General features: G+C 41.0%; 1 protein-coding gene across 1 annotated transcript; it reads left to right on the forward strand.

Annotated features, from left to right (window-relative positions):
• Nucleotides 1–492: 492 nt before the first annotated feature.
• NCBP3 (nuclear cap binding subunit 3) lies at nucleotides 493–27306 on the forward strand. The gene is made up of 14 exons (XM_058560042.1): nucleotides 493–697; nucleotides 2646–2711; nucleotides 4625–4730; nucleotides 12384–12509; nucleotides 15443–15571; nucleotides 15791–15867; nucleotides 16598–16706; nucleotides 19289–19388; nucleotides 19674–19777; nucleotides 21599–21902; nucleotides 23247–23401; nucleotides 24885–25046; nucleotides 26156–26318; nucleotides 26789–27306. Exons 1-14 carry the CDS (start codon nucleotides 515–517, stop codon nucleotides 26895–26897), a joined length of 1893 nt encoding a protein of 630 aa, XP_058416025.1. The 5' UTR covers nucleotides 493–514; the 3' UTR covers nucleotides 26898–27306.

The raw sequence follows: 27306 nt of genomic DNA on the forward strand, positions 1-27306 counted from the left end.
GACTGCCCAGAGGTGATAGACCAAGGCTCGTTCTGGGCTTAGAGTCAGACTGCCTAGGCTCAGATCCAGGTCTTATCCCTTAAATTGCCTATCACCTTGGTAAATTTCTATGCCTCAGTTTCCTTGTAATAATAGGACCTACTTCACAGGGTTGCTGTAAAGATTCAAGCGCTTGGAACAGTCACTGGCACGTGAGGATCATTCACTAAAGTTAGCTTTTATTACAGGTCTGTTGCTCGAGGCGTAGGACCAAACCGATCTCATTCAGGCCCCGCCCCCTCCATCAGGCTCCGCCCCCGTCCTCACTCGGTCCCGCCTCCTCCTCACTAGGCCCCGCTCCAGGCGTCCGGGGTTCCTTCCGCCACCAGGGGGCGGCGGCGCTGAAGGGGGCCTTCTAGCCGAAGCAGGCGACGCTCTAGATAGCGGCGGCGGCAGCACTGTGGCCAGTGGCGGCGGCGCTCTAGCCAGCTGGTGTGCGGGGCGGGGTACTCAGTGGTGCGGCCGGCGGGCGGCGATGGCGGCCGTACGGGGCCTGCGAGTGTCGGTGAAGGCGGAGGCCCCGGCGGGGCCGGCCCTGGGGCTCCCGTCGCCTGAGGCGGAGTCCAGTCTGGAGCGTGGCGAGCCGGAGCCCATGGAGGTGGAGGAGGGCGAGCTGGAGCTCGTGCCGGTGCGGCGCTCGCTGAAGGAACTGATCCCGGTACGGGGGGCGAGGGGGAGGTCGCCGAGAGACTGCCCCGCGCCGGAGCGGCCGGAAGGGGAGGCGGCGGGCGCCCGGGCCGGGGGAAGTCAGGAGACGGGAGAGGCGAGCGAGCGCCCGGGGGCGGGGGCGCCGGGCTTGAGGAGAGACGGGGAGCGGGGGAGAGGACGCCGGGGCGTCCGGAAATGGTGTCGAGGGGCTGAGGAGGTGAGGGAGAGCTGGGGGGGCAGTTGAGGACACCCCCTCCGCTGTCCCTTGGAGCCAGTCTGTGCGAGGGGTGGGTGAGGAGGGGCGGGGATTGTCTGGGGCTTGAGATAAAGGGGGAGCCCGGGCGGGAACAGAACCAGGAGCGGCCCAGAAGGAGCTGTGGGCAGGCGCCGGCATCCAGGTCTCCCTGCGGGTCCAGCGCTGGTGGGGCTGTGTCTGTTAAACATTGCACTGGCGGTTTCTCTTGGGAGGGCTGGACTTGTCAGCAGCAGAAACTCGGTGTTTCTGTGGTGACTCGAGGGTCGTCTTGTCCCCGCACAGCTCCACTGCTGTGTGGCACCTACGCCGGGGGCCCCAGCATCTGACCCTTAATGAAACCAAAACAGCAGCGAACCAGCAGTGGTGCTTGGTCCGTCTCTTATCACAATGGGATGGTGAGAGGTGTTTTGCTTGTGGTTTGGTGGTCCTCTGTCCGGTTCTTAGGGCTGGTCTCAGGCCTCCATGGCTCCTCTCATTTACTTAATTTCTCGCCCAACACGAACGACTTTTTACTGCATGTCAGCAAGTCTTGCTTTTAGACTGAAATTATGAAAAAAGGTGAAGGTAGGATCACAAATGATATACAGAGATAGCAAAGGATAATGACTCTGGTGACAACAATTAACGTAGTGGCGTTTTACCATTTACCACATTAGATCATTTAAATGTCACTGCACTTGTGAAGTAGACATTATCATCTCTTTATTCATTCAGTTCAGTATGCATTTGTTGCATCCCCCACTGTGTGCCAGGCACAGCCCCAAGCGCTTGGTCAAGATCAGACTCCCTCCTGGAGTTTATGTTTCAGCTGGGGGACACAAGGAAAAAAATAATTTCCCATAGTGATAAGTGCTATGAAGAAAACGAAACATGTTAATGAGATTGAGAATGTAGAAGTCAGGGAGGGTGTGCAGAGCAGGAAGCCGAATGGGATAGGATGGTCAGGGAAGTCCTCTGAAATAGTGACATTTAAGCTGAACCCTAAAGGACAAACAGGAGCCAACCGTGTGCAGGTTTGGAAGAGAGTGGTCCCGGCAGGGGCAACAGTAAGCCCAAAGGCTCTGAGATGGGAACAAGATTGTTTTGTTGGAGAAACGGAAAGTTCTGGAGTGCAAATGGGAGAGCAGTAAAAGAGGTCAGGAAGGTAGGCAGACACCACAGAGGAAACGTAGGCCCAGAGAGGCCAAAGGAATTGTACAGTGTCGTGTAATCAGTGAACCTCAGAGCTGCCACTCGAGTCCTCGGCTTCCCAGTCCCATCCTCTTTTCACAGCCCTGTACTGTGTTTTCCCCAGGAGGTCTAGGTGAGTCTGGACTTGCTGCATTTTGGTGAAGACTTGTGCTCCACCTGGTGGCCCAGCATGATGAGTTTGTTCAGTCTGGGCTGGGGAGACAAATGACCGTGCCTCATCCCAGACATTTTTCGTGGAAGCCTTTAGATTTTCATTTACATGGACACCTTTAGTAGATGGAATTACTTAAGGTTTTGGACAGGCTCTGATCTAGGAAAGACTTCTCGTTAGAGAGGTGGATTGCTACCATGGAGTCACTGAGACAGGCTTCCTCGTAATAAGAGGTTGTCAGGGTGGGGGAAGGATTGCTGAAAAGAATGACTATCCAAAAGGAATCAGTTGTCGGGCTGTCTTTTATCAAGTTTTTCCTCAGTTGCCATCAGCATTTCTTACCCTTCCCCCTCGTGTTAGGACACAAGCAGAAGATATGAAAACAAGGCTGGCAGCTTCATCACTGGAATCGATGTCACCTCCAAGGTAAGACAGACCATGATTTATTTATTCGTTTTGATAAGCAGGTGAACTTAATGAACTTGGTCCTAAGACTTGTAGAACAGCAATTATTCTTTACCTCCTTTTTTCTTTTGTTGCTGGATTAAAAAATTTTTATTTAATTTAAATTTCTTTTTACACAATGATGCTCTCATGCATCCTGAAAATATCCGGGCAGCATTTGTATGTTCTCACATCCATGAAAAGATAAAATAACCCTACCTAGATGCCTGTGCTTAACCACATCCAAGAGAAAGTTCTGCACTGGGAATGCTTTTTTTATGCTATGTCCGTTCTTTAAAAATGTGTATGCTGTTTCCACTTAAATGAAACAAAACATGAAAAATGCCTGGCACATAGTAGGCCTTTAGTAAATGTCTTTATTCCTCACTGGTTGCAGGCTTTCAAAAATAGGATTTCCTAATTGTGTGGCTGTCTAAACTTTGAAGGCCAAGTCAGCTGAATTATTCTCAGTACCTAGGAGTATTGCCTTTTATCTAGTGATTGCTATTACTAGATTACCAGCTTCATTGTAACTCCTCACAGAGCCAAACCTATAATTTTCCTTATTATAAACAGTTAATACATATTTGTTGTTTTAATTGGTGACATGCAACTTAGACATTCTTTTCAATTTTAATGTGTGCATTTAAATTCGGAACAGAATTTGAATTATAAGTCTGAATAATAGTACTATATTACTATATTAGATGTGTGGAAGCAAAAATAAAAGTAAATATGTCATGCTTACCTTTTTTGTATTTTATCTGGGTCTCAATTTGTCTCAGATTTCTTAAAGGCCAAAAGAAAGAACTGATCATCTTTTAGACAGACAAGAAAATAGAATAAATTGAAGATGTTTTCTTCTTGTAATTGAAAAAGAAGTAGACTCTGTACAGCTTGCCATTTTATGAAACAAATTTATGGGAGAAGGGGTGGTAGCCCTAGAATTGGTACTTAAGTGGTTACTAAAGGAAGGTAGATTAGTTGTTTGCACTGGGAAGACTTCAGTGAAGAAAATTAGCATAGCTATTGGGAAATAACAGAAGTGTTGCTGCTTTACCAATCCCCACAAGCTTTCTATACTCAGACCTTCAATTAGTGTGGCAAAGTCAGTATACAGTTAGGGAAGGGTTCCTAAGAGCCATCAGAAACCCACAGTCAGACCTGGGTTTATTTTAGCTTTTGGAAAAAAACTTACAAAGCTGATTACTTTGTTTTTCAGTGAAGCGTCAGTGCTTCTTGTCACTTAAAGATGAAAACTGGCAATTCCATGGACACAAGCCTAGAATAGAGGAGAGAGTTTCTTTGCTTCAATGTTATTTTTAAATGAGGAAAAAGCTTTAGGGAGTGGACTGCTCAGGCAGACATAATGTGATAGGTGTGATTACCATGCACACAGACTATGTGAAATGGGGGTGGTGGTGGGGCTTCTAGAAATAGCACTGAGATCAGAAGATCTGCCCCTTTTCTAGCTGAAGTACCTCCAGCAAACCTTTTAACTTTTTTGTGCCTCAGTTTCTGCACCTGGCAAATTGGGATGTTAAGATTGTTTAGTTGTAATTTCTTTGCATGGTTGCTAATAGTAAATGAAATGTTAGAGAGCCAAAGGATTATTCATTACTCGCTGAATCAACAAATATTCATTGAATTCCTGCTATGCCCCAGACATAGTGATAGGTATTGAATCATCATGGAGATTATTACAAATTATATCACTATAAGTGTATGCCCTCTCAGTCATTGACCATGAATATCCAGTTCTCTGCAAAAATTATTAAAGGCCTAATGTTGCTTATTTCTTCCGATTTATTTTAGGGTTGTCACTGGTGCATCATGTTGTGTTTGAGTTTTAACTTTCCTCTTCCATTTACTTCTTTGACTTCTATGTCTTCTAGGAAGCAATTGAAAAGAAAGAACAGCGAGCCAAGCGCTTCCATTTTCGATCAGAAGTAAATCTTGCCCAAAGAAATGTAGCCTTGGACCGAGACATGATGAAGAAAGGTACAGGGTGTTTGGGGGGAATTTTTCCACATTTTCCTGCTATGGGCTTATGCTTCTAGCCTGGCCTTGCGTGTCTAGTCCTCATCCAAATACTCCCAAAGGAAGGGACTTGTGAAGGCTCCATTTCTGAGGTGACCTGTTTAGAGTTGAGCTGCTGTTAGCTGTGTCTCACATGTTAAAGCTGGAAAAAGAAGAGATTGTCTTGTCTGAGGAGGCCCAGAGAAAGTCACCAGTTAGTAGCAGAGCTAAGATTAGAACCTGTGCTTCTATGGACTCTTACTCATTTTCTGCGTTTATCGTAGAAGTGTTAACTTTCCTTTGCCTTTAAATGTAGCGTAAGTGTGTCACAGTGAGACTTTCTTTTAGGAGATTCAGAGCAATACTGGAATTGATGGAGGAAAGCCATTAATATTTCTGTTGATACAGGCTTGTGATCTATTTTTGTGTTTTGTTAGGGTATTTTGCTTGCTAGAACTTACCCTGAATTATCATATATAGTAATCTGCCCTAGTCTTCCAAAGCAATTTATAAATAAAAGGAAAAATTATCACCTTTTTAGTGAGTTCATAGCCGTATTCCGCTCTAAGAGAAGTCAGTGAATGCAAAGGGGCTTGCCCTGTTGTATTTACAAATTTGGGTATTTGTGAAGGGCGTAATAGGTAGCCCTCTGAATGCATGTTAAAGATCTCTGCTTTGCTGTGTGAGTTTCTGTAGGCTTGTTTGGTTGATAAAAACATGTTGAATGAATGAAAGAATAACTACTATTTGTTGAGAACTTCCTCTCTTACCAGGCACTGTGTTAATTACCACATTACGTATTCATTTCTTATTCATTTCTCACAATAACCCTATGAGGAATGTATTTCTGTCCCTATTTTACAAAGAAGGAAACAGGCTCAAAGAAGTTTGGCAAATGCCCAGCGTTATGCAGCTAGTAAAAGTGGAGTCAGGATTTGCACCCAGGTTTATCTGACTCTGAAGCCTTGCTCTTAACTACTTCGCGCTGTTGCCTTACAATACGTGATATGAGACCATAGACCCAAACCTCCTCAGCCCCTCCCACTGGGCAGAGTAGCTTGGATGCGGAGTTCAACTCTGGACACTGCTTTACTCTTTTTCTGCATGATGAGTTCAAGTTGGAAATACGACCTTGCTTCCTTTGCAGGCTGGGTTTCCAGGAGTCTGCTTGAGTGGACTTGTGTTTCAGGAAAAGTCTTGTGAAGGCCAAGGACGCTGGCTTGCTCGTTGTGCAGCTCGGCATGCGTGTGCCTGCACAGTCTGGGCCCAGCTAGACCTCTGAGGCCTCTCTCACATGCCACCTTGAAAGCACCATAGTTTTGCCACACCTGTTTACCTCTAGTCCTATGAGCATTCCTTGTGACATCTTGCCTCTGATCTTGTTTATGCCTTTCACTCTGCTGGTTTGCCCTTGTTTGTCCCCATGCTTTGTCTGGTTCAGATGTCACTTCCTCCGTGAGGCATCCCTAATTACCCACTCAAATTTCTCTCCCACCTCTCTTGGAGCTTTTTAGGGTGCTAAGTCCTCCTGGAATCTAGTCTCAGTCTTTGTGAATGAATGAACCTTTTTAGGTCTCAGTCTCCTTGTCTGTAAAATGGGAATGTGAAACCTACCTGAATAGGGTCACTTTCAGAGTTAAATTTTAATTAAGCAAAAAAACTTTTTTTTTTTTTTTGGAAAAACAATCCTGATCTCATGGTTCTAAAGATATTCCTAAAAAGCAATAGATGTGCCTGTGGCGAGTTGCTCATTAGGACTTGTTTTTCATCCAAGAGGCAGCATGGCCTAGGTTAATATTTCTGAACTTTGGAGAACCCTGTTGCCTATCCCGGATCAATTTAAATTAGAATTGGGGGGTTGGATAGGTCTCAGAAATAGTTATTATTTTTATATCTCCCCAGGTAATTCTAATGTACAGTCAGGATTGAGAATCATTGGTGGTGTGGTTAAAAGCATGGGTTCTGAAGCCTGGCTGCCTGTATTCAAATCCTGACTTGTCACTTTCTTGCTCTGTGACCTTGGGCAAATTATTTATCTTCTAGGAACCTCAGTTTCTCATCTGGAAAGGCAGATAACAGTAGTTCTTATCTTATAGGGTTGTTGGGAGGCTCTAACAAAATGTTACAGTTCTTAGAGTGGTGTCTGGCACATAATAGGTGTCCAGTAAACGTTAGTTATTATTTTCATCATCTGGTGTTCTCCGTCTTCCAAGCAGTCATCTAAGTGGCCCAGCCTCTTTGGAGAATGGGGACATTGGAATAAGCATCTTGACTCCTGCAGTCGTACCAGGTGTCAAGCTATTTCTTCTTTTTATTATTAATACCAGCAATAATAAAAGATACCATTTGATAAATGCTTACTATGTGCCACTCACTCTGCTATGTGGTTAACTTATCCTTTCAACAGCCCTGTGAGGGGAAAGTATTTATCATTTCTGTTTTACTGATGAGGAAACTAAGGTGCTGAGAGGTTGAGAAACTCGAAGTAGCAAGGCTGGGATTTGAAGGCTGATCTGACTGAAGCCTATGTTCCTAACCTCTCTGCCAGCATTCAGGGACATAGTTGGAAGAGGCTGCACTAGACCATTCTGCATCAGGAGTGACTTGCTGCTCTTGAGTGAGTAGCAAGTGTCAAGCAGGTTTGGTGTCCTTATCCCCAAGATCAAAGCTGTCATGGTTGGAAGGGACCTTAACGGTCATCTAGACCAACCTCCTGCCAAGTGCTGGAGGCCTTTTGGCAAAGTTCCCAATAGTCTTTTGGCCTCTGCCTGAACGTTTCCTAGTGATGGGACAAGGACTATTTATAAGGCAGTCAGTCCTGTTTTTAGATTCCTCATGTTGAGCAGAAATTGCTTTTAGTAATTTCTGTCTGTTAGTTACTGTGTGACTCTTAGAACAACATTAAGTCGGTTCCTCATTCGCACAATGACCCTTCAGGTGAGGGAATGGGTAGCCCATCCCTTAACTTTCTTTATGTGACATGACTTTCTGGTCTCCCTCTTCTAGACTCTTTCCGGTTTCTAAATGTCCTTCATAAGGTAAGGTGTAGATTCCAAATATGGTTGGATTCACGGAGAGTATGGCAGGACTATTACCATAGTCTCTATCATAGCCATTTCATAGTGTTGTATTCATCTTCTGGTCAACCAAAGGACCCAGGTCTTTTCCCCAGGAATTGCACCCATCAAAACAGTCTTTCTCATCTTGTACTTGAGGTGCTTTAAAGAAATTACTCCTTTTTATTTATCTCCATTAAATTACATCTTATTGATTTCAAGACTCCATTTCAACCTATTGAGTTAATTTTCATCTTAACTCTACCTTTCGCCACTTTAGCTGTACTACTCGTTTTGGTATGCATGGCTTCTGTACTTTATCCAGTTGTTGGTAAATGTTGAACAGGATAATCCTGTATCATGCCATGAAGCATAGGTCCATGAATTATAGGTCTTATTCTATTATCAGGCCCACATTTCATTTTATTGTCATGAGGAACTAGGTTATACGCCTTAATGAACTCAGGGTAGAACACCATCTGTGATATTCTTTGAATTTCTTGTCCTGGTAATCTTATCAAAAAAAGAAAAGAGGTTAGTGTGACTTGCTTCTTAGTGAACTCGTGTCATTTCTTAGGGGAAAGACTTGATCTTAAGGGATCATAGATTCTGTCTGATAAGCTATTTTTTTTTAGTGTCAGAAAATGACATTAATCTTTTCAGTCTGTGGTTTGGGAATTTCTCTTTTCCTCTTTTATGAAAATCAGGCAGGATTAGCCCTTCTCAAGGCTTTAAGGTACTTCACACCTTCTCTGTGACTTTTTAGAGATTATCTACCTAATTTCTACTTAATTCTGAAAATGCAGCTTAGTGTTTGAGTCAGTACACAGTACATTGGGATGTAATGCTGGACTAGGAGATTTAAATCTATTAAAACTAATTCTTATGCTGTTGTCACCCATCTTGGGTTTTAGTTCTTACTTAATAATAGCTAGTCTGCTGTCAGTTAGTAAAATAGATAGCAAAATAGATCAACAGTTCTGCCATTTTTCTTGTATCATCTTCCCAAAACGATGTTGCTCCAAACACTTAAAAAAAAAAAAAAAAAGCCATCAGCATTTTTGATGAGCCTATTTACTCTGAATTACTATAACTTTTTTTTTTTCCCCTGGTGAGGAAGATTGGCCCTGAGCTAACATCTGTTGCCAGTCTTCCTCTTTTTGCTTGAGGAAGATTGTCCCTGAGCTAACATCTATGCCAGTCTTACTCTATTTTGTATGTGGGACACCTGCCACAGCATGGCTTAATGAGCAGTGCATAGGTCCATGCCTGGGATCCAAACCTGCAAACCCTGGGCTGCCAAAACAGAGCACACACACTTAACCACTACGCCACTGGGCTGGCCCCTGAACTATAACTTTTTCTTCATTAGATGTTATACAAGCAATTCATGTTCACCAAAGAAAATTTGGAAAGTAGAGTAAGAAGAAAAGTTGCCCACAGTTCACCACTCAAGCCCAGTCATTGTCAACATTTTGTGTATTTGCTTCTAATTTTTTCTGGGTGTGAACTTTTTTTTATTCCCTTTGTAGTCATACTGCTTTTTCCCTTTTCAGTTGACAGTCCAGCATCAGCATTTTCCATGTAACTGGATAGCCTGATGTTAGTCTTTCAGATTCTTTCATTTCTTGCTTTCATTCTCTTACATTTGTCATTAGTAATTTGTAATTAGTAATAATCTCCCATATTCTTGGTGAGTTGTGCTCACCTCAGCTTTGCTGTCTTCTCTTTCTTTGGGATCACCTCTCATGCTCTGAGTTACTGTATTTATTATACAGTGTCTCCCCAGTTTTTTGATCTGAGGCCTTGGGATTGGCTACTTTTTCTCTGGATTTTCAAAACATCTGCTTTCCTGAAGACTTGAGTTTTATGTCCTACTACCTGTCATTCATTGTCTTCTTATTAGAAAGTCCAAGATGACCTCACTGCCTTGCTTGTAGTCAGCACTCAGTAAATGTCTAGTCCTCATTCCCCAGTGCATCTCTTCACTGCCCCCCAGCAATTAGCCCTTTCTCATTGGTTGGGCATAAATCTAGATGCCTTCTTTGTGGCTTTGTTTTATTTTAAGTAGTGACATTGTCAGCAAGGTAAGGAAGTATTGAGCAGTCTTGGGCAGTCTTCTATCAGATCTTGAGCTTAACGAAGTTTCCGTCTCTAGTGGATCTTGCCACTGTCAGTCAGTTTGGTTCTCTTTTGAGAATGAACCTTTCTTACCCTCCAGCTGATTGACTAGTTTGTCTGTGCAGTGATACGGCTTTTGCATCTCTTTTTTATATCTTTACCTGCTTCTTTTGAATAAGATTGTCCATTACCCATTTCTGGATGTATATACCATTCTTTCTACGTTAAAATATAGACATCTGAGGCCAGAAGTTTTGTTCCTTACACTCTTTTCCCTTTTGTTTTTAAGCTATTTCTTCACCTGTAGATTTTTTTTAATGTTGTAATGTTTTATTAGAACAATGCTATGATGTTATTGGTATTTATTTTTTGTCCTTTCGTTTGGTCTTTATTTTCTCTACTTGTCTCATTTGTGATTAAATCCTTGTTAGCAGATCAACAAATCTCCTACAAGATATTTTCTCCCTGATCCTCGCTCTGTTCCCTCTGCTATCACCAGGAGCTCTCCCTGTTGTTTGTTACCTTCTTTAGGACCATCTCTTTACTTCCCATAGGATCTGTTTCTTCCAAAGTCATGGCTTTTAGCTTGATGAACTGAGAAGGCTCCCTGGGCCAAACTGAATTTCCCATCCTGCATGTTAGAATTACTCTGGGTATCTGTTGTGGACATCCGTCTCATTTGGGCCTCTGTTCACTGTTGCACTGCTGGCCGCTAATAGAGATTTGATGGTATCTCTGTCTTCATCAGTCTGGCTGGCAGAAGGGTGCTCACCTGACTTAGTCTGGTCACACTTACAGGGCTCCCATTAAACCTATCTTTTACTCTTCAAAATGACAAAATAACTATTAAAAAAATTTTATCTGCAAGTATTCACATATATTTTAAGTTCATTTGTTTTAAATAAAAGTAATATATGACATACAAAAACATACTTGGGAGTAATGGGCATTGAATTCGTAACAGAACTACTTGGGAGAAGGGAGGGAGAAGAAGGGATGTGGAGCAGTTACACAGGCCCCAGTTGTATAAGTAGTGTTTTATTTCCCTCAAATATTTTAAAGAAATTAGGCGTAAAGCTAGGTGGTGGAAATACAAGTATTTAAAAATTTTTTTGTATTATTGATATATTTGCATATTTCACAATTAAAAAGATTAAATGAGATATTGTACTTACAGTATTTAATGAAAAATTAACACAATCTTGGTAAGGCTGAGGTTCCTTTTTGACCCCAGCCGTCAATCTTTCTTCTTCCCCAGAGGTAACAACTATTATTAATGTGGAGTGAATCACACTAGGCCTTTTTCTAGGTATTTGTATACACAAATATGTACCCTTAGAAAATGTATGGTGGTGTTTATGTTTTAATTTTTTTGATGTCGTCATATTGTATGTATTTTCTGCATTTTGCTTTTTTCACTCAATAGTATGTCTTAGAATCTTTCCATGGTATATAATAAATTATTGTTTTTAACTACATAATGTTCTATAATATGGATAAACCATGATTCATTTAATATGGATAAACCATAATTTATTACTCTGATAACTACTGGGTTATTAGAAATAGGGCTGCAGTGAACATCTCTGTGTGAGCTATTCTGCAAAACCCACATGTGTTTAGGGTAGATACTGAGGAGTAGAATTCCTATGCCTGTAGGGCATGTGGGCTCAATCACAATTGTCATAGACACTCCCCATTTGCCCTTCAGAGTGCCTGTGCCACTTCACACTCCCACCAGCAGAGGGCTCTTTTCCTCCCACACTGCCAACAGTTGATGCTAAAAGATACAAATGTAAAGAAAAATCTGGTCACTGCAAGCTGGTATCTTGTTTTAATGTGCCTTTTCCTGATTAGTGATGAGGTCCACCATCTTCTCGTATGTTATTGGCCTTTTGTATTTCATTTTGTGTGAATTGCCTGCTCATGTCCTTTGCTCATTTTTATTTTGGACTGTCATTTTCTCATTGATTTGTAGGATTTCTTTACTCTAGTGTCATACTTTGCTTATATCCAGGGGCAATGTCTCTTCTTCTTTTCTCAATTGTCTTCACTAGTACACATTTCTCTTTGACATACATTTAAAAAATTTTAGAATCAGGTTGTTAAGTTCAATGAATAATCCTGTTGAATTTGGGATTGCTTTAATTTACAAATTACTATAGGTTAATTTTGGGAAACGTATCATGTATTTTACCAACGCCATGTGTTTAATCTTTCTCAGCCTAATATGCCTGTTCTGAATTAAATCATTTGCTACATGCTGTTGGTCTGTGATAAAAATTATAATAGTTTACCTAACTGCTCTGTCTCGTTTTCTTTTGAAATAATTGTCATCTCTTTCAGCATACTTCTTTTCTAAATACATTTTATCTGAACTATTATAAAGGGGTACTGGTGGGGTGTTCAATGGTGGGTGGGAAAATTCTATCATCTTTTCTGTGTCTTGTTTTTCTAGCGATCCCCAAAGTGAGACTGGAGACAATCTACATTTGTGGAGTAGATGAGATGAGTACCCAGGATATCTTTTCGTATTTTAAAGAATATCCTCCAGCTCACATTGAATGGTTGGATGATACCTCCTGTAAGTACACTCAAGTTTTCTGTTGAATATATTTTTGTTTATGATTCTGAGTTCTTTTTTTTTTTCGAGGAAGACTGGCCCTGTGCTAACATCTGTTGCCAATCTTCCTCTTTTTTTTTTCCTTTTTCTCGCCAAAGCCCCAGTACATAGTTGTGTGTCATAGTTGTAGAGTTGTAGCTCTTCTATATGAGATGCTGCCTCAGCATGGCTTGATGAGCAGTGCATAGGTTGGCACCCAGGATCTGAACCTGTGAACCCTGGGCTGCAGAGGCATAACGTGCACACTTAACCACTGCACCACCGGGCTGGCCCCCAGTTCTTGCCATCTCAGATGGTGAATAATTATGGCTCAGACTACAGATGGTCCCCGACTTAATAATGGTTCAACTTACAATTTTTCGTCTTGAAGATGCTGTGAAAGCGATACACATTGAGTAGAAACTGTAGTACTTCGAATTTTGAATTTTGATGTTTTCCCGGGCTAGCGATATGCCATATGATACTCTCTCATGGTGCCGGGCAGCGGTAGCAAGCTGCAGCTCCCAGTCAGCTACGTGCTCGTGGAGGTAAACAACCGATATGCTTACAACTGTAAGCATTTTTCACTTTCAGTACAGTATTCAATAAATTACGAGAGATATTCAACACTTCGCAAAAATAGGCTTTGTGTTAGAGGATTTTACCCAACGTAGGCTAATGTAAGAGTTCTGAGCACATTTTATTTAGGCTAGGCTAGCTATGATGTTCGGTAGGTTAGGTGTATTAAGTGCATCTTTGGCTTACGGTATTTTCAACTTACGATGGGTCTGTCAGAACATAACCCTCATCATAAGTCAAGGAACATCCGTGCTTATCTATGCCTAACCTCTGCCCTTAGCCTAGGAGAGAAAAAATTGCCCATTGATGAGAACCAGAGTGCCTTAATGAGTCTGCCAAATCATACTGCATGAGGTATTCCAGGTCAGCTCAGAGTTAGTGACCAGCGCTCTAGGCAGTTCGTTGCTGGCGTCTGAGTCTAGTGTACATGGTTGAGGTCTCTTTAACACCCACAATTTCCCAAGAAAGGGGAAGATCCAACGGTTTAGACTTGGGGCTGCATTTTCAAGGCCTAACTTTTTCATTGCAACTTGCCATATAGCTATTCAGAGGGCTGGCTCTTCCTCAGTGTCTCTGACCTAGAGCTAAACCAGCACCCTCTGACACTGTACCAGACCTCTCACCTCTGCTTGCTTTGGAACTTCACCTGCTTGCCCTAACCTGTGAACTGTCCAACTTTTGAGCTAATTTTTTTTTTTTTGGTGAGGAAGATCAGCCCTGAGCTAACATCCATGCTAATCCTCCTCTTTTTGCTGAGGAAGACCGGCTGTGAGCTAACATCTATTGCCAATCCTTTTCCTTTTTTTTCCCCAAAGCCGCAGTAGATAGTTGTGTGTCATAGTTGCACATCCTTCTAGTTGCTGTTTGTGGGACGCGGCCTCAGCATGGCCAGAGAAGCAGTGCCTCGGTGCGCGCCTGGGATCCGAACCTGGGCCGACAGCAGCGGAGGGCGCCCACTTAACCGCTAAGCCACAGGGCCGGCCCAAGCTAAGTGTAATTTTTAACTTGCCTCCTCACTCCAAGTCTGGCCTGCCCTCTGCTAACCACTCTACTGGCTTCTTGTCTTGACTCACTTCTAGTCTGGCTTTACTCACTGCCAGCTTGCTGACCTACTAGGTTGTACCCTGGATTGCAGCCTGGTTTTCCCAGCTGCTTTCTTACAAAATGTTGATTCAGGGTTTTCATTGAAAGAAGAAGAAACATGACTGAGTAAAAGATTTTTCTCCTTTTTTCTTTTTGCTTAATTTACACCATCCAAATCAGGGGTTAGCAAATCTTTTTCTATAAAGGACTGGACAGTAACTATTTTGGGCTTTGCAGGCCATACAGTCTCTGTCGTGTCTACTCAGCTCTGCCATTGTAACATGGAAGCAGCCACAGACAATATGTGATTGAGCCTGGCTGTCTTCTGTAGAACTTTATGTACAAAAACATGGTGGATGTGTAGTTTGTTGTACATTAATTATACCTAAATAAAGCTGGTACAGATATAAATAGACAGACAAATAAATAACAGGTGGTGGGCTGGATTTGGCCTGCAGGTTAGTTTGCTAACTCCTGATTTAAGTCATTAAAACCATAACTAAAGGCTATTAAAGTCAGAGGGACCCTTATAATTACCCAGTTCAACTACCTCACATGGTACATCAGAAACTGAGAAACAGAGAAGGGAAATTGTTTGCCCAAGGCCATGTGGCATGTTAGTAACAAAAGTGAGAATCTTTAGACCTTAATTTCCCAAACTGAGATATAAGGGTAACATAAGTTTGAGGAATGCTGTTTTAAACAAGACTTCTTATAACCTTTTTCTTGCTAAATTCTTTTCCTTAAAGAAGTAAATTAAATTAGTTGCTACAAAGTCAAGTGGCTGTCGTGCCTCCGTTGTTTATATTCCATGGATACCATCATCACCCACACTTGACAATGGGGGAACATCATTTAACATGTCCAAATGACAAGGAACAACATAAGGCTTCCCTGTAGGGGCAGTAGTAGGATAATCCAGATTTGTTTGATAATTATCATCGTCATCAAGACCTGCTAACACTACGTAGCACTCACTGTATGCCAGGCAATTGTAATGTACAGAACTCTTTTTCATGGAATTCTTGACCATTATTTTGTGGAACCCAGTTTGGGAATGTAGCTCTAGGCTAATTTCATCAAAGAGATTTTACTAATACTTTCTGTACTTCCTTTCATGAGTTGGTTTGTACATTTACTGATGCCAGTCTGTAGCTATATGAGGCTGTATCAGTGAATATGATGAAGTCTCAGCTCTCAGAAAACTTACCATTTGGATGTGATGTAACCTTTTATTTTACATTTTGTTTTAGGTAATGTGGTTTGGCTGGATGAAATGACAGCCACACGAGCCCTTATCAATATGAGCTCTCTGCCAGCCCTGGATAAGATAAGAAGCAGGGATGCCAATGAGGACAAGTCATCTGAGAAAAGTAAAAAAGGTAACTGAACACAAAGGAAGGACTTGCAGGCTAAAAGTCCTGTTGTTTACACAGTCAGTTTGTGTTTCTGTGCAGAACATTATGTGGCATTTCATCGTCAATTATTTCTGAAATAAGCTATGATGCTTTGGATCGTCAGTAAATAGGAGGAGAAAATGTTGGACTTTTAAATTGTATGAGATGGTGTTATGTTATCTTGTCCCTCACATTCCATTTTAGACAAGCAGGAGGACAGTTCAGATGATGATGAGGCTGAAGAAGGAGAAGTTGAAGATGAGAACTCAAGTGATGTAGAGGTTAGTAATAGGGCAAAGATATATGTAAGGTTTTACTGTAAAAAACTGTCTTTTTATTTAAGGCTTAAAGACTTAGTTTTATTCTTCCCGTAGCTTTCGTCATTAGTCCTTCTGAGGGTGCACCAGGCTCTTGGCCTTTAAGTTCGTGTGACTGTAATGAATGGTTTGTCTTGAGATCTTAGAATAGTACTCACACTTCTGTATGAAAGAAAATGCTTTTATTTAGAAATAACTTTGAAGTGTTATTTAATCAGTAAAATTAAGAAAAAGCAAGTAATGGCATATTTCCTAATGGAGTATGTACTATTGTTGGAAACATTAAAGTGTGTTCATTTAAAAAATATTTATTGAGTGCATACTATATACCAAATTTTAGGTGCTGGAGCTATAGCATCAAGTGAAACAAAGTCCTTGCCCTCTGGAGCCTACATTCTAGTGGGGAAGACAGACAGTTCACACATACGCAGATACCTAATATAAAGTCAGGAAGTGGTGAGTGCTGTGAAGAAAAGTAAAGGAGGGTAAGCAGATAGAGAATGAAGGAGGCTATTCTTGTAGACAGGGTGGTCAGGGAAGACCTCTGACTTAGAAGTTCTGCAGAGGAACTAGTGCTGTGATGCTGATGAGTATTATTAAGGTAGAACGCTGTCTTAATCAATGGTAACTTTGCTACTGAATAAATATGAAAAAGGCTTTAATTTTTATATTGAAAATGCTCTTTTTTCTTAAGTTGGACACGTTATCTCAGGTAGAAGAAGAATCTCTGCTAAGAAACGATCTTCGTCCAGCTAACAAACTTGCTAAAGGAAATAGGTTATTCATGAGATTTGCTACAAAAGGTAAATGTGATATTTGGAATTGATTTTTATTTTTAGTTATAATTTTATTTTTTCCCCCAAAGCCCCAGTAGATGTGATAGCTGCACATCCTTTTAGTTGCTGTATGTGGGACGCAGCCTCAGCATGGTCGGAGAAGCGGTGTGTCTGTGCGCGCCCGGGATCCGAACCCGGGCCACCAGCAGCGGAGTGCGCGCACTTAACTGCTAAGCCACGGGGCCGGCCCTGATTTTTATTTTTAATCAAAGTGATTTATTGCTGAGTGACATCCTTCTCTTTTGAATCGGAAGTTAGATCAAGTAGTCTTAAAGTCCCTCCAATATTACACCCCCTGTAATATTCTGTGCTTACGAAATGGTGGCTTGCTCTCTGAGTTGAATTTCAGACTTTGAAAGTGAGTATTAGCTATTTGTATACTTTTGTGATTTCTGCCTAAAGTATGTTATTTTCTGTTAAAGCTGGTTTGCCCCATGTGCATTTCAGCCAATTTATCATTTGAACTATGAAAACTTTTTAAAATTATATATTTTTGTTTGTCACAGCAATATCCTCCTGAACATTGCTAATAGTGCTTTTCAACTCTAATTCTCTAAGGAATTAAATTAAAAGCCTCTTACAATTTGTAAGGCTTTTTATGCATGATGATTTTGGTGCACATTAAAAATATATATGTGCGTGTGTGTGTGTATTGGCTTTTCAAATCATTTGAGAGTTAATTGGAAACCACAACCCTTTACCTCTGAATACTTCAATATGTATTTTTGAAGAATAAGGACTTTGTCTTAGATATAGTTATCAAAATCAGGAAATTTAACGTTAATACAATACTATTACCTAATCCATAGTCCACACTCAGGTTTCGTCAGTTGTTCCAGTAACTCCCCCACTCTCTATATTAAAACTGCATGGCACACGGTGAGTGCTGTGTAAGTGTTAGCAATTCTTGGTGATGATGATGGTGGTGGTGATGATTGTCAAATAGATTTGGATTATTCTTTCTACTACTCTCCCACTAAACTAGGATCCACTCGAGGACTATTTAAGTGTGCTGTGTCTCCTTAGTCTCCCTGAATATGGAACTACTTCTCTCTTGTTTTCCTTGACTGAGACATTTTTAGAGTGTTGGCTCGGTATTTTATAGACTTCCCCTCAGTTTGGGTTTGTCTGATGTCTCCTCCTGATTAAATTCGAGTTGTGCCTTTTAGGCAAGAATACCACAGAAGTGATGTTGTGGCATTTTCAATGCATCATATCAGGAAGGACATGATATTTATTTGTCCTATTCCCAGGGAGGTTAAATTTTATCACTTAAGGTAATGATCGCCAGGTTTCTCCACTGTAAAGTTACCCTTTTTCCATTTGTGATTTAAATATTTGTGGGGAGATACTTTGAGATTATATAACTAGCCTGCTGCTCATCAAACTTCCGTGCAATAGCTTTAGCATCCATTGATGACTTTTGAACTCTATCATTTCTTTGTTAGTTGGCAGTCTGCTGTAAGAAAGAGCTTTCCCTTTTTACCCATTTATTTATTTACTTATTTATGCAGTTTAGGCTCATGGCATCTTGTTTTATTCAACTGGTCATCATCCATTACTATCGTTATTTTGGTTCACATGTTGTCTTGGATTTGGGCAGTAGAGCCCCTTCAAGCTGTGTTCTTTTGACATGCCTCCATGATTCTTTGAGCACTTTCCTACTTTGTGGCACAATAAAACATCTTGTTTTTCCAGACTCAACTTGTGCTTTCCCTGCCCCAGATCTGGAATCAGCCATTTCTCCAAGGAGCTTGTGGGCATGTGTTTTTGTAGGGTGAACATACTGGTTTGTGCCGCTAAGTTTATCCATAGCACTGGATACATTGCCTTGGTGTTCGTCCTTTGCAGTGAGTGAGTGCCCAAGGAGCTGTCCCAGACCTTTACGTTACGAAAATGCATGTCATCAGTGACCACCTTTCCTTTCTATTAACTGGCATCTTAACCTGACAGCTGGGATCCTTTCTACATTTACTCATTTGAGTGGCTGTTTGAGTGCATTCTAGATACATGGTGCTCTGCTGTTTTCTTTAAGCCATTTTGAGGAACATCACGATAAACTGGAAAAACGGTTTACAAAATGTATGGAATTATGTATGATCTGGTTCTTTAACCCTGATTCTGTGTTATTGGAGTGTTGTCATTCAGAAACAAGTATCATCTCTCAGAGGACAGTGAAAATGCCACCTCTTCTAGAAGCATTTTTGATTCTGAACACCCGTAGTAACTGAAGCTCTCTTATGCTTCTTGGAACCTTTTATATTGTATTTTTTTTTCTTTTAAGTATTTTCTCTATGAAGTCAGTCAATTCCTTAACAGCACCTTAACCTCATTCATGTCTGTATTTGGTCCACCCCCTCCACACTGCACTGCTTTAGTAGGCACTTAGGGAATGTTTATAGTGCATTTTTCCCTTTTGTTGGGAGATTGTGCTGATCTGATCCAAGCTATGGAAAACATTCTTTCTTTTATTTATTTTTTTTGGAACCTTTCAACATTGTCTTCACACCCACAGAAAATCCTAGGTAACTGTTGTAATTAATTTTTAGATGACAAAAAGGAACTTGGAGCAGCCAGAAGAAGTCAGTATTACATGAAATATGGGAATCCAAATTACGGAGGCATGAAAGGAATTCTTAGTAATTCTTGGTGAGTCCAAAACCTTAAAATACAATAGTTTAAATAGTACCTAAGCTTTTCTTAATTCTTCAGTTGATATTCTGCAGTGGAATGTGTGGACTCAAAGGAAGACAAGAAGAAAGAATTCAAGATTCTTAACTGTGGTAAATGGTGTGAAAATGCTGAGTTTCAGTTTCACGTAAAATGTCTCTGTTTTAGCACCTAACATTGCGTCAGTGTGTAGTTGAAATTAATTAGTGGATTTCAAGGTCCTTGTTGGTTTTTCATCATGTGCTTATTTTGGGAATGTTGCAGGAAGCGAAGATATCATTCCCGTCGCATTCAGCGGGATGTGATCAAGAAGAGAGCCCTGATTGGGGATGACGTTGGCTTGACATCCTATAAACACCGACATTCCGGTAGTTGCCTGCTCAGCTCTTGGGTAGACACATGTTTGGCTCCCGAAATCATATTTTTATTCTTAACACAGTCTTTTAAGGTTGCAAACTTTATCATCCTCTCTTCCTTGCCCTCACCCTCTGCCAACATATAGGAAAGTAAGTCAAGTCACGATTAATTTTAAATTGCCCATACAAAGAGGTCAAATGATTTTATAAAAGCTGTTCTAACAAAAGAGGCCAGATGTGACTTAAGAAAAGTTTTATTTTAATTTTCCCTAGGAATCCAATTTTTCTACTATTAATATCACAGTCTGCATGAAAAAAGTGTTTTAAATTATTTTATTAGATGAGCTGATTTAATTGTTCCTTTGGTAAAGAAAATAGGCTGCTTGCTATGTCTAGTGTTTACACTTATTGGCATGTGCACGTGAATGCCTCAGTAAAGTGAGATACTGTGACTTGGGTTTCATTTCATTTCTTCTTTCTTTCTTGCTCGTAGTGCTTCTTGTAAAGAACATTTTCATTATGTTTTATAAAGATTTTTTTTTTATTTTGAACCTAATCTGTAGAATCTTCTACAAGCTTTGTAAAACTAACCAAGTCAGCATACAAACAGGGAATAACGTATTCACATTCATCGTTGTAACAGGACAGGGAGAGGTGGAGTCTATGCATTTTTAAAAATTTAATGCGTTTATCCAAAATTGTATATTTGAAATCTGCATCTTAATAACGCACGTACTTTTCTGTTACACAGTTACACTGTTCCAATTTCTAGGTTACTCTAAGATATTTTCATCGTATAACCTTTATATTCATATTAAAGAAATTAAAAAGCAAAGTGCCCCTAATGCTAGCACTCTAATATAACAACTGATTTCATTTTACATTTTTCCTATTTGTCTCTTTTCATATTAAATGATAATTAATTGTTGTGGACATATATTTTATGGTCTGCCTTTTCCACTTATAAGCATTTTCCCATGAACTTTTTAAAAGTACAGTTGATTTTCATTATTTGTGGTGGTTGTGTTCTATAAAGTCATGATGATCCTTGAAATAGCAAATACTAAACCATTCAGAGACTCTGGTCACACCATTTTCATCAACTGATCAATATATAACCTTGTTTGATGTGTGTTTCTGTTTAAAGACACCTTATTTAATACATATTGTTGATTCGTTAACATTGGACTCATGGCCAACAGCACTATAACTCACGCCTGAAGGAGGCTTATCTAACATGTATTTTCTCCATAAGGCACATCATAACCTTCTTGTACTTAGGAACACTAGACAGCTTTGGCACTACACTTGGAAGCCATTTTAAGGAGTGAAATCACCAAGAAAAGCCACAAAAATGTGGAAAAGTAGCACTCAATAGACTGCAAAAAGGACGCTTGTTTACAGCATGAGAGATGAAACAAGAAGGCAGAACATTGCTTGTTTGACCTCAGCTGGGAACATGCATGTCGGGTGACTCAAAATTTTTTCCGCTCTATGCATGTCCACAAATGACCACGAAAGTGCCATGAATATTGATTCTAGAGTTACAAGTAAATTTGGCAAATTCACAAATATAGAATCTATGCATAATGATGATTGACTGTATTTTAGATAACTTTGTGAAAGTGCATCAGGCTGCTAGATCATACTTTACCCAGCCATTTTTCTGTTGTAGGTATCAGAATGGTAACCAGATTAGCAGTATAGATACTGCTCCAATAAAATCTTGGGCATGGGAATCCCATCTTTTAGAAAAGTTCATCGATGTGGAATAGAAAATCAGACTTGTTAGTTTTAGTGCTTTTCCTAATGTTTTTTGGTTAAATTCCTTAGGACTAGTGAATGTTCCTGAGGAGCCCATTGAAGAGGAGGAAGAGGAAGAGGAGGAGGAAGAGGAGGAGGAGGACCAGGACATGGATGCAGACGACAGGGTGGTGGTAGAGTACCATGAGGAGCTCCCAGCTCTCAAACAGCCCCGGGGGGGGAGCGCATCTAGGCGGTCCAGTGCCAGCAGCTCAGACTCTGATGAAATGGACTATGATCTAGAACTGAAAATGATTTCCACTCCTTCACCAAAGAAAAGCATGAAAATGACTATGTATGCTGATGAAGTGGAATCTCAATTGAAAAATATTAGGTAAAAATATTTTTCCTTTTTATCAATACTGGCTTTTAATTTGATTTTAAATACCAATTACTAACTTCTTCATTTTACAATCACTTTTATCTATTCTAATTTCAGTCCTTTGTAGAATTTGAATAAAAGCATCTGATTTTCCCTCTTAAGTATACAAGAAGTGATCCTTGTTATAAAAACTATAGACAATATACAAAGTGAAAATCACCTATAATCTCATCCTTTCCCAAGATAATGATAGTAAGCAGTTGGGTGAATAACCTTCCTGCTCGTTTTATGCATATTCATAGCACGTGGAGAAATTATAGGTATATTTGTACAAAAATGAAGTCATGCTATTTATATTGTTTTGCAATATGCTTTTTCCATTTAATGTATTGTAGACATCTGATATTTTTTCAACTGTGTGTAATCCATTGTTTGAAAGTATTGTGATTTATTTAACCTATCCCTTATTGATGGGCATTTAGGTTTCTATTTTCTTACTGTTGCACTAATTAGATAAATTCCTTGAATTCTAGTTATTGCACAAAACAATTGTGCATGTTTTAAAATGTGGTATTGCTGAATTTCCTTCCGCAAAGATTTTACTCACATTACCACCTGTTACCTACATACTCACCAACCTTAGGTAGTATCACTCTTCCTAGTTTTCGCTAATTTCATGGATTAAAAAAATACAATTATTTTAATATGCATTTCTTTGATGACTAGTGGGGATGAGCAAATTCCTGAGGGCAGATAGCATTTGCACAACTCAAAGAGTTGGAGTCTGGGGCGCTCTCTCTAGGTGTTCTTGGTGGTATATTTGGGGAAAGGAAAAAAAACATTCAAGCTGGTTTGTTTGTATTGCTTTGTTCACATCCTTATTTTTAGTTTTTGGAGAACTTTCCAATAACAAATGCTGCCAGAATAATGCTGATCCCCAGCATGGTAGCAGATGTCTTTGACAGAGAAGTCTGCCCCTTAAAGAAGGGGGTTATAGACTCTGTTGTATCTTGACTACAGTGAAATCACAGCCTGGATGAGCAGAAGCCTTGAGCCCTTTGTAGGCCTCTAGTTAACATTTGTCCCAGGAGAACGGGGCTCACAGTTATATGCTCTGCAATGGTTTACAGATACCATGTCAGGAAACCACTCTGGGAAACTCAGGAACCTGCTCGCCCGACTGGCCTCTTTATAGCAGGCTGATCATGGTTTTTGTAAGCAAATAATTACTGTAAGTGAATGGTGGCCATATTAGATTGGGTTTCTTAAATTGTTTTCACTAAAATTTATGAGATTGTTGCATGGGCATCGTCCCACAGTTGAAGTTGGTTAACTATGCTCTTTTATTTTTTAAAGAAACTCCATGAGGGCAGATACTGTATCCACAAGCAATATCAAAAACCGAATTGGTAACAAATTGCTGCCCGAGAAGTTTGCAGATGTCCGACATTTGTTAGATGAAAAACGTCAGCACACACGTCCACGGCCACCCGGCAGCAGCACTAAATCAGGTATTGTGTTCATTGTGTTCACTTGTGTTTCTGGGCTTCGTGCTGAGCTCCGGAAAGCAAATTGGGGCAGGGATAGGTTCTTGGATAACATTGCCGTTTGTGTACCTATTTGGTTGTCCTGGCTCATCACTTCTAAATTTGGGGTTAAGCGCTGAAACTTCAGGACATGAAAATTAATCAGACTTTTGTGATACTAGCTTTCAATATTTTTGTCCCAAGCAATTATTTTATTCTGTATGTCATTGGTATACTTTATACATAAGGATGATAGAAATTAAGTTGGGTGGTTGTATAAATGGTTAAGAATTTGAACTAGATAGTTTATCCGTGCACATACACGTACAGTGGGTACTTGGCTATGCCTGCTATGTGCTGGGCCCTGGGCTAGGTGCTGGAAGTGTTAGAAGTCTTTGGAGGGGATGCAAAGTCATCACAGAACTCAGATGGAGAAATGCGAGCGTGCACATTCGGATAATTCCACTCCAAAGCAGGATAGAGTAAGTGTCTGATAAGTCTGTAAGTAGTGGGCTGTGAGAGCAGAGAGGGGAGGTTGGTCTACTGGGGGAATTGTGGAAGGCTTCTTAGAGAAAGTGGCTTTAGAGCGAGGCCTTGGGGAGAGAATAGGATCTCAGTTGGCAAACCTCGTGTTTTGAGGTGGTAAATAACCTGATCTTATATCTATTTTAGAAAGATAACTTGGTGGCAGGGTAGGGTGGGGTAGAGAATTAAGTAAGGAAGGAGGCCTGAACTAGGTCGGGGACAGTGGAGACAGAATGGATGAGAACGTCAAACCTTGTGAAGGAAAAAAGACTCAGCAGTGGAAAGTGAGGAAGGAAAGGGAGAAAAGCCAAGGGGCCCAGACCTGAGGGACTGGAAAGATGGGGATGCTTGCTGTCTGGGAGAATGAGCAAGAATAAGAAAGCCCCAGCACAATGACTTGCTAATAAACGTGTTTGTTTTTTGTTGCTGTTATTGTTAGGGGTGAGTGCAAGAGGACAGGCAGATTTCTGAGGGGATTGGGGGAAAAACAAATTTGATTTGGGACATCTTCCCTTGGTCGTTTGCTTTTTGCCAATCTTATTGCATTTATTGTTAAATGTAATAAGTTTCTTGAGAACTTATATGTTCAAAGATTGTGGCTTTTGCCCTCAGGGAACTTCCAGTATTGCTTATTAGCTGAAATGTTTGTAAATTATTTCGTCTGCTCAGTTCTACTTAAAAAACCAAACAGTTATTCTGCCTTAGAAATTCCTTTCTGGAGCAGTCAGCTGAGATTGTTTTCCCCTGAGAGCCTCTATGTCTGAATTTCCTGGGGGATCGAGACTGATTATGGAGAGACAAGGCTTTTAGAAGCCTGACTGTGTCGGACCCTGTATCCTCACTTGGCGAGATTTGGCACCAGGTTCTGTAGAGATCTCAGGTTGACAGTACAGGTAGCAAAGCATACAACTTTGTCACAGCGGTACTTTTTTTCTTTTTCTAGATATACGCCAGCGATTAGGAAAAAGACCATATTCTCCAGAAAAGGCTTTTAGTACTAACCCCGTCATTCGGAGAGAGCCCTTTTCTGATGTACATAGTAGGCTAGGTGTTCCCAGGCAAGACATTAAAGGCCTCTACTCTGATACTCGGGAAAAGAAATCAGGTTGGTAACACTTAAAACTGATGGGGATGAGAATTGGGTAAGAGCAGGGACAATGGGTGTAGCATAGAAATACTTTGTTAGCAGGAGGCAGGAAACAGCATATGCCAAAAATAAATTATTTTTCCTCTTCTATTATAATCATTATCATCGTCCTTCTCTTCCTCGTCATCATCATAACGATAACAACATGGAAAATTTAGAAAATAGGAAAAAAACCCCACCCTGTTTCTTTCTATGTAGCACAAATACTTTTTAGTTTCATGTATGCTATTCCAGTCTTTGCCATATACATAGCCTACTTTTTTCAAATAGCATTTTATGGTAATCATTTTTCCACATTGTTATAGTCTTTATAAATAAAGCTTTTAATTACCTTATAGTGTGGCTATATTATGAAATTCTAAACACATATTTCTCTGTTGTTAGATATTAATGAAGTATGTTTAAAAAATTAATGGATAGGGGCCGGTCCAGTGGCGCAATGGTTAAGGTCGCATGTTCTGCTTCAGTGTCCCAGGGTTCGCCAGTTCGGATCTTGGGTGCGGACCTACTCACTGCTCATCAAGCCATGCTGAGGCGGCATCCCACGTAGAGCAACTAGAAGGATGTACAACTACGACATACAACTATCTACTGGGGCTTTGGGGAGAAAAAAGGAGGAAGATTGGCAACAGATGTTAGCTCAGGGCCAATCTTCCTCAAAAAAAAAAAATTAATGGATAGTGGGGCAGAATCTCTGCAAGTTTACAGTATAGCGGGCCCATCAATCTGCAGATTGTTATATCTGGGAATGATCTGGGAATGGCCTGCTTCCGGCAGAATGACACTACACAGGATGGTGAGTCTCACCAGGGAGAGGCAGATGTAGCATCGACAGCCTCCCAGGTGATTCTAATATGCCTAGCGTAGGGGGCACAAGTCCCCTAGCTGTGAGTATCTCCCAGTTTGCAGGCAGGAGACTGCAGCCAGGGAAAAGAGGTTGGTCGCAGGTCCCACAAACCTCCCAATGTCTCCTGTACATCAGGTGTCAGCAGTGCCCCTGCTTCCTCAGTACTACCCCGTTTCTCAGCATTGACTGCCAAAACTGAAATGCCTTCTCACCCAAACAGGTAGTTTATGGACTCGCTTAGGATCTGCACCCAAGACCAAAGAAAAAAACACGAAGAAAGTGGATCCCAGGGCGCCCGGCACTGAGGAAGATGACTCTGAGCTGCAAAGGGCATGGGGGGCTCTGATTAAGGAGAAAGAACAGTCTCGCCAAAAGAAGAGCCGGTTAGATAACTTACCATCTCTCCAGATTGAAGTTAGTCGGGAAAGCAGCTCTGCTTCAGAGGCAGAGTCCTGATGCCCTCGGGACCGATGGCAGCTGCCCTAAAGCCTGACATGCTTGTGCAGGGTGGGGCGCACAGTAGGACCCTCCCCCTGCAGGAGTTGGCACCCCTCCCGTTCTTACTCGTACAGTCACCCTCAGCTCTTGCTACTTCAGCAAGACGTCTTAAGAATGTGACGTGTTTTGAAGGGCATCTGTCTATCTATCTTTTGCTGCAGAGTAATAGTTCTGGGCCCTCAATTCTTTTCCCACCACCCCACAAGCTTTACCCTTTGAGGAAGAGGCAGCCCTCCAGATTTTGTAGACGTTTTTCTTAATATTTTTAACATTGTGTCTTTTAAAAGAAATGTTTTACACAGTTCATCCAAAGAGCAGAGAACTGAACTTCTCACTATTGCCTTGGCCCTGACAGCTGTTACCAGCACCCTTTTCCCAAGAAAAGTCAATTCCCAGGTGCTAATTGGACAGCCTTCGAGGGGGAAGATGAGGGAAGCTGCCAGCTCACCCTTCCAGGACCCTAGTGTGGGGGCCGACTCTCATGGACCTGACTGCAGAGGTGCACCAGTGCTGCCCAGGTAGATAAGAGACGCAGCGTCGATCGTGCTTCTGGTCCTCCCTGGGGATTTCTGTTAGGGGCCTCTTGTTAGTGATCAGCTTGAAGTGAAGATCAAGTTCAGTGCTGTGGGATTTTTAGGAAAAATAAACTGTGACTTCTGGATTTGGGGTGGATTTTTGTGCTAGGGGCGGGGTCATGGGTTAATGTTGAACAATTTTTAAGTGTGTATTATGTTTAAAAAATATTAATGATTTAAAAGTTTAAATTTTTAATTTTTATATGTGAAAATACTTTCTGTTGGCTACAAAGGAAACTCAAGTGGTGTCTTCTTGTGTGCTGTTAAATATATATTATATACTTTGGAAGAAGGCAAA

This window comes from Diceros bicornis, chromosome 18 (assembly GCF_020826845.1).
Source record: "Diceros bicornis minor isolate mBicDic1 chromosome 18, mDicBic1.mat.cur, whole genome shotgun sequence".
NCBI classification, from domain to species: domain Eukaryota; kingdom Metazoa; phylum Chordata; class Mammalia; order Perissodactyla; family Rhinocerotidae; genus Diceros; species Diceros bicornis.

Coding starts and splice junctions, on each gene's coding strand:
- NCBP3 (XM_058560042.1), top strand. CDS start 515: ATGGCGGCCGTACGGGGCCTGCGAGTGTCGGTGAAGGCGGAGGCCCCG. Junction 698..2,645: donor CGCTGAAGGAACTGATCCCG/GTACGGGGGGCG, acceptor CCCTCGTGTTAG/GACACAAGCAGAAGATATGA. Junction 15,868..16,597: donor AGAACTCAAGTGATGTAGAG/GTTAGTAATAGG, acceptor TTTTTTCTTAAG/TTGGACACGTTATCTCAGGT.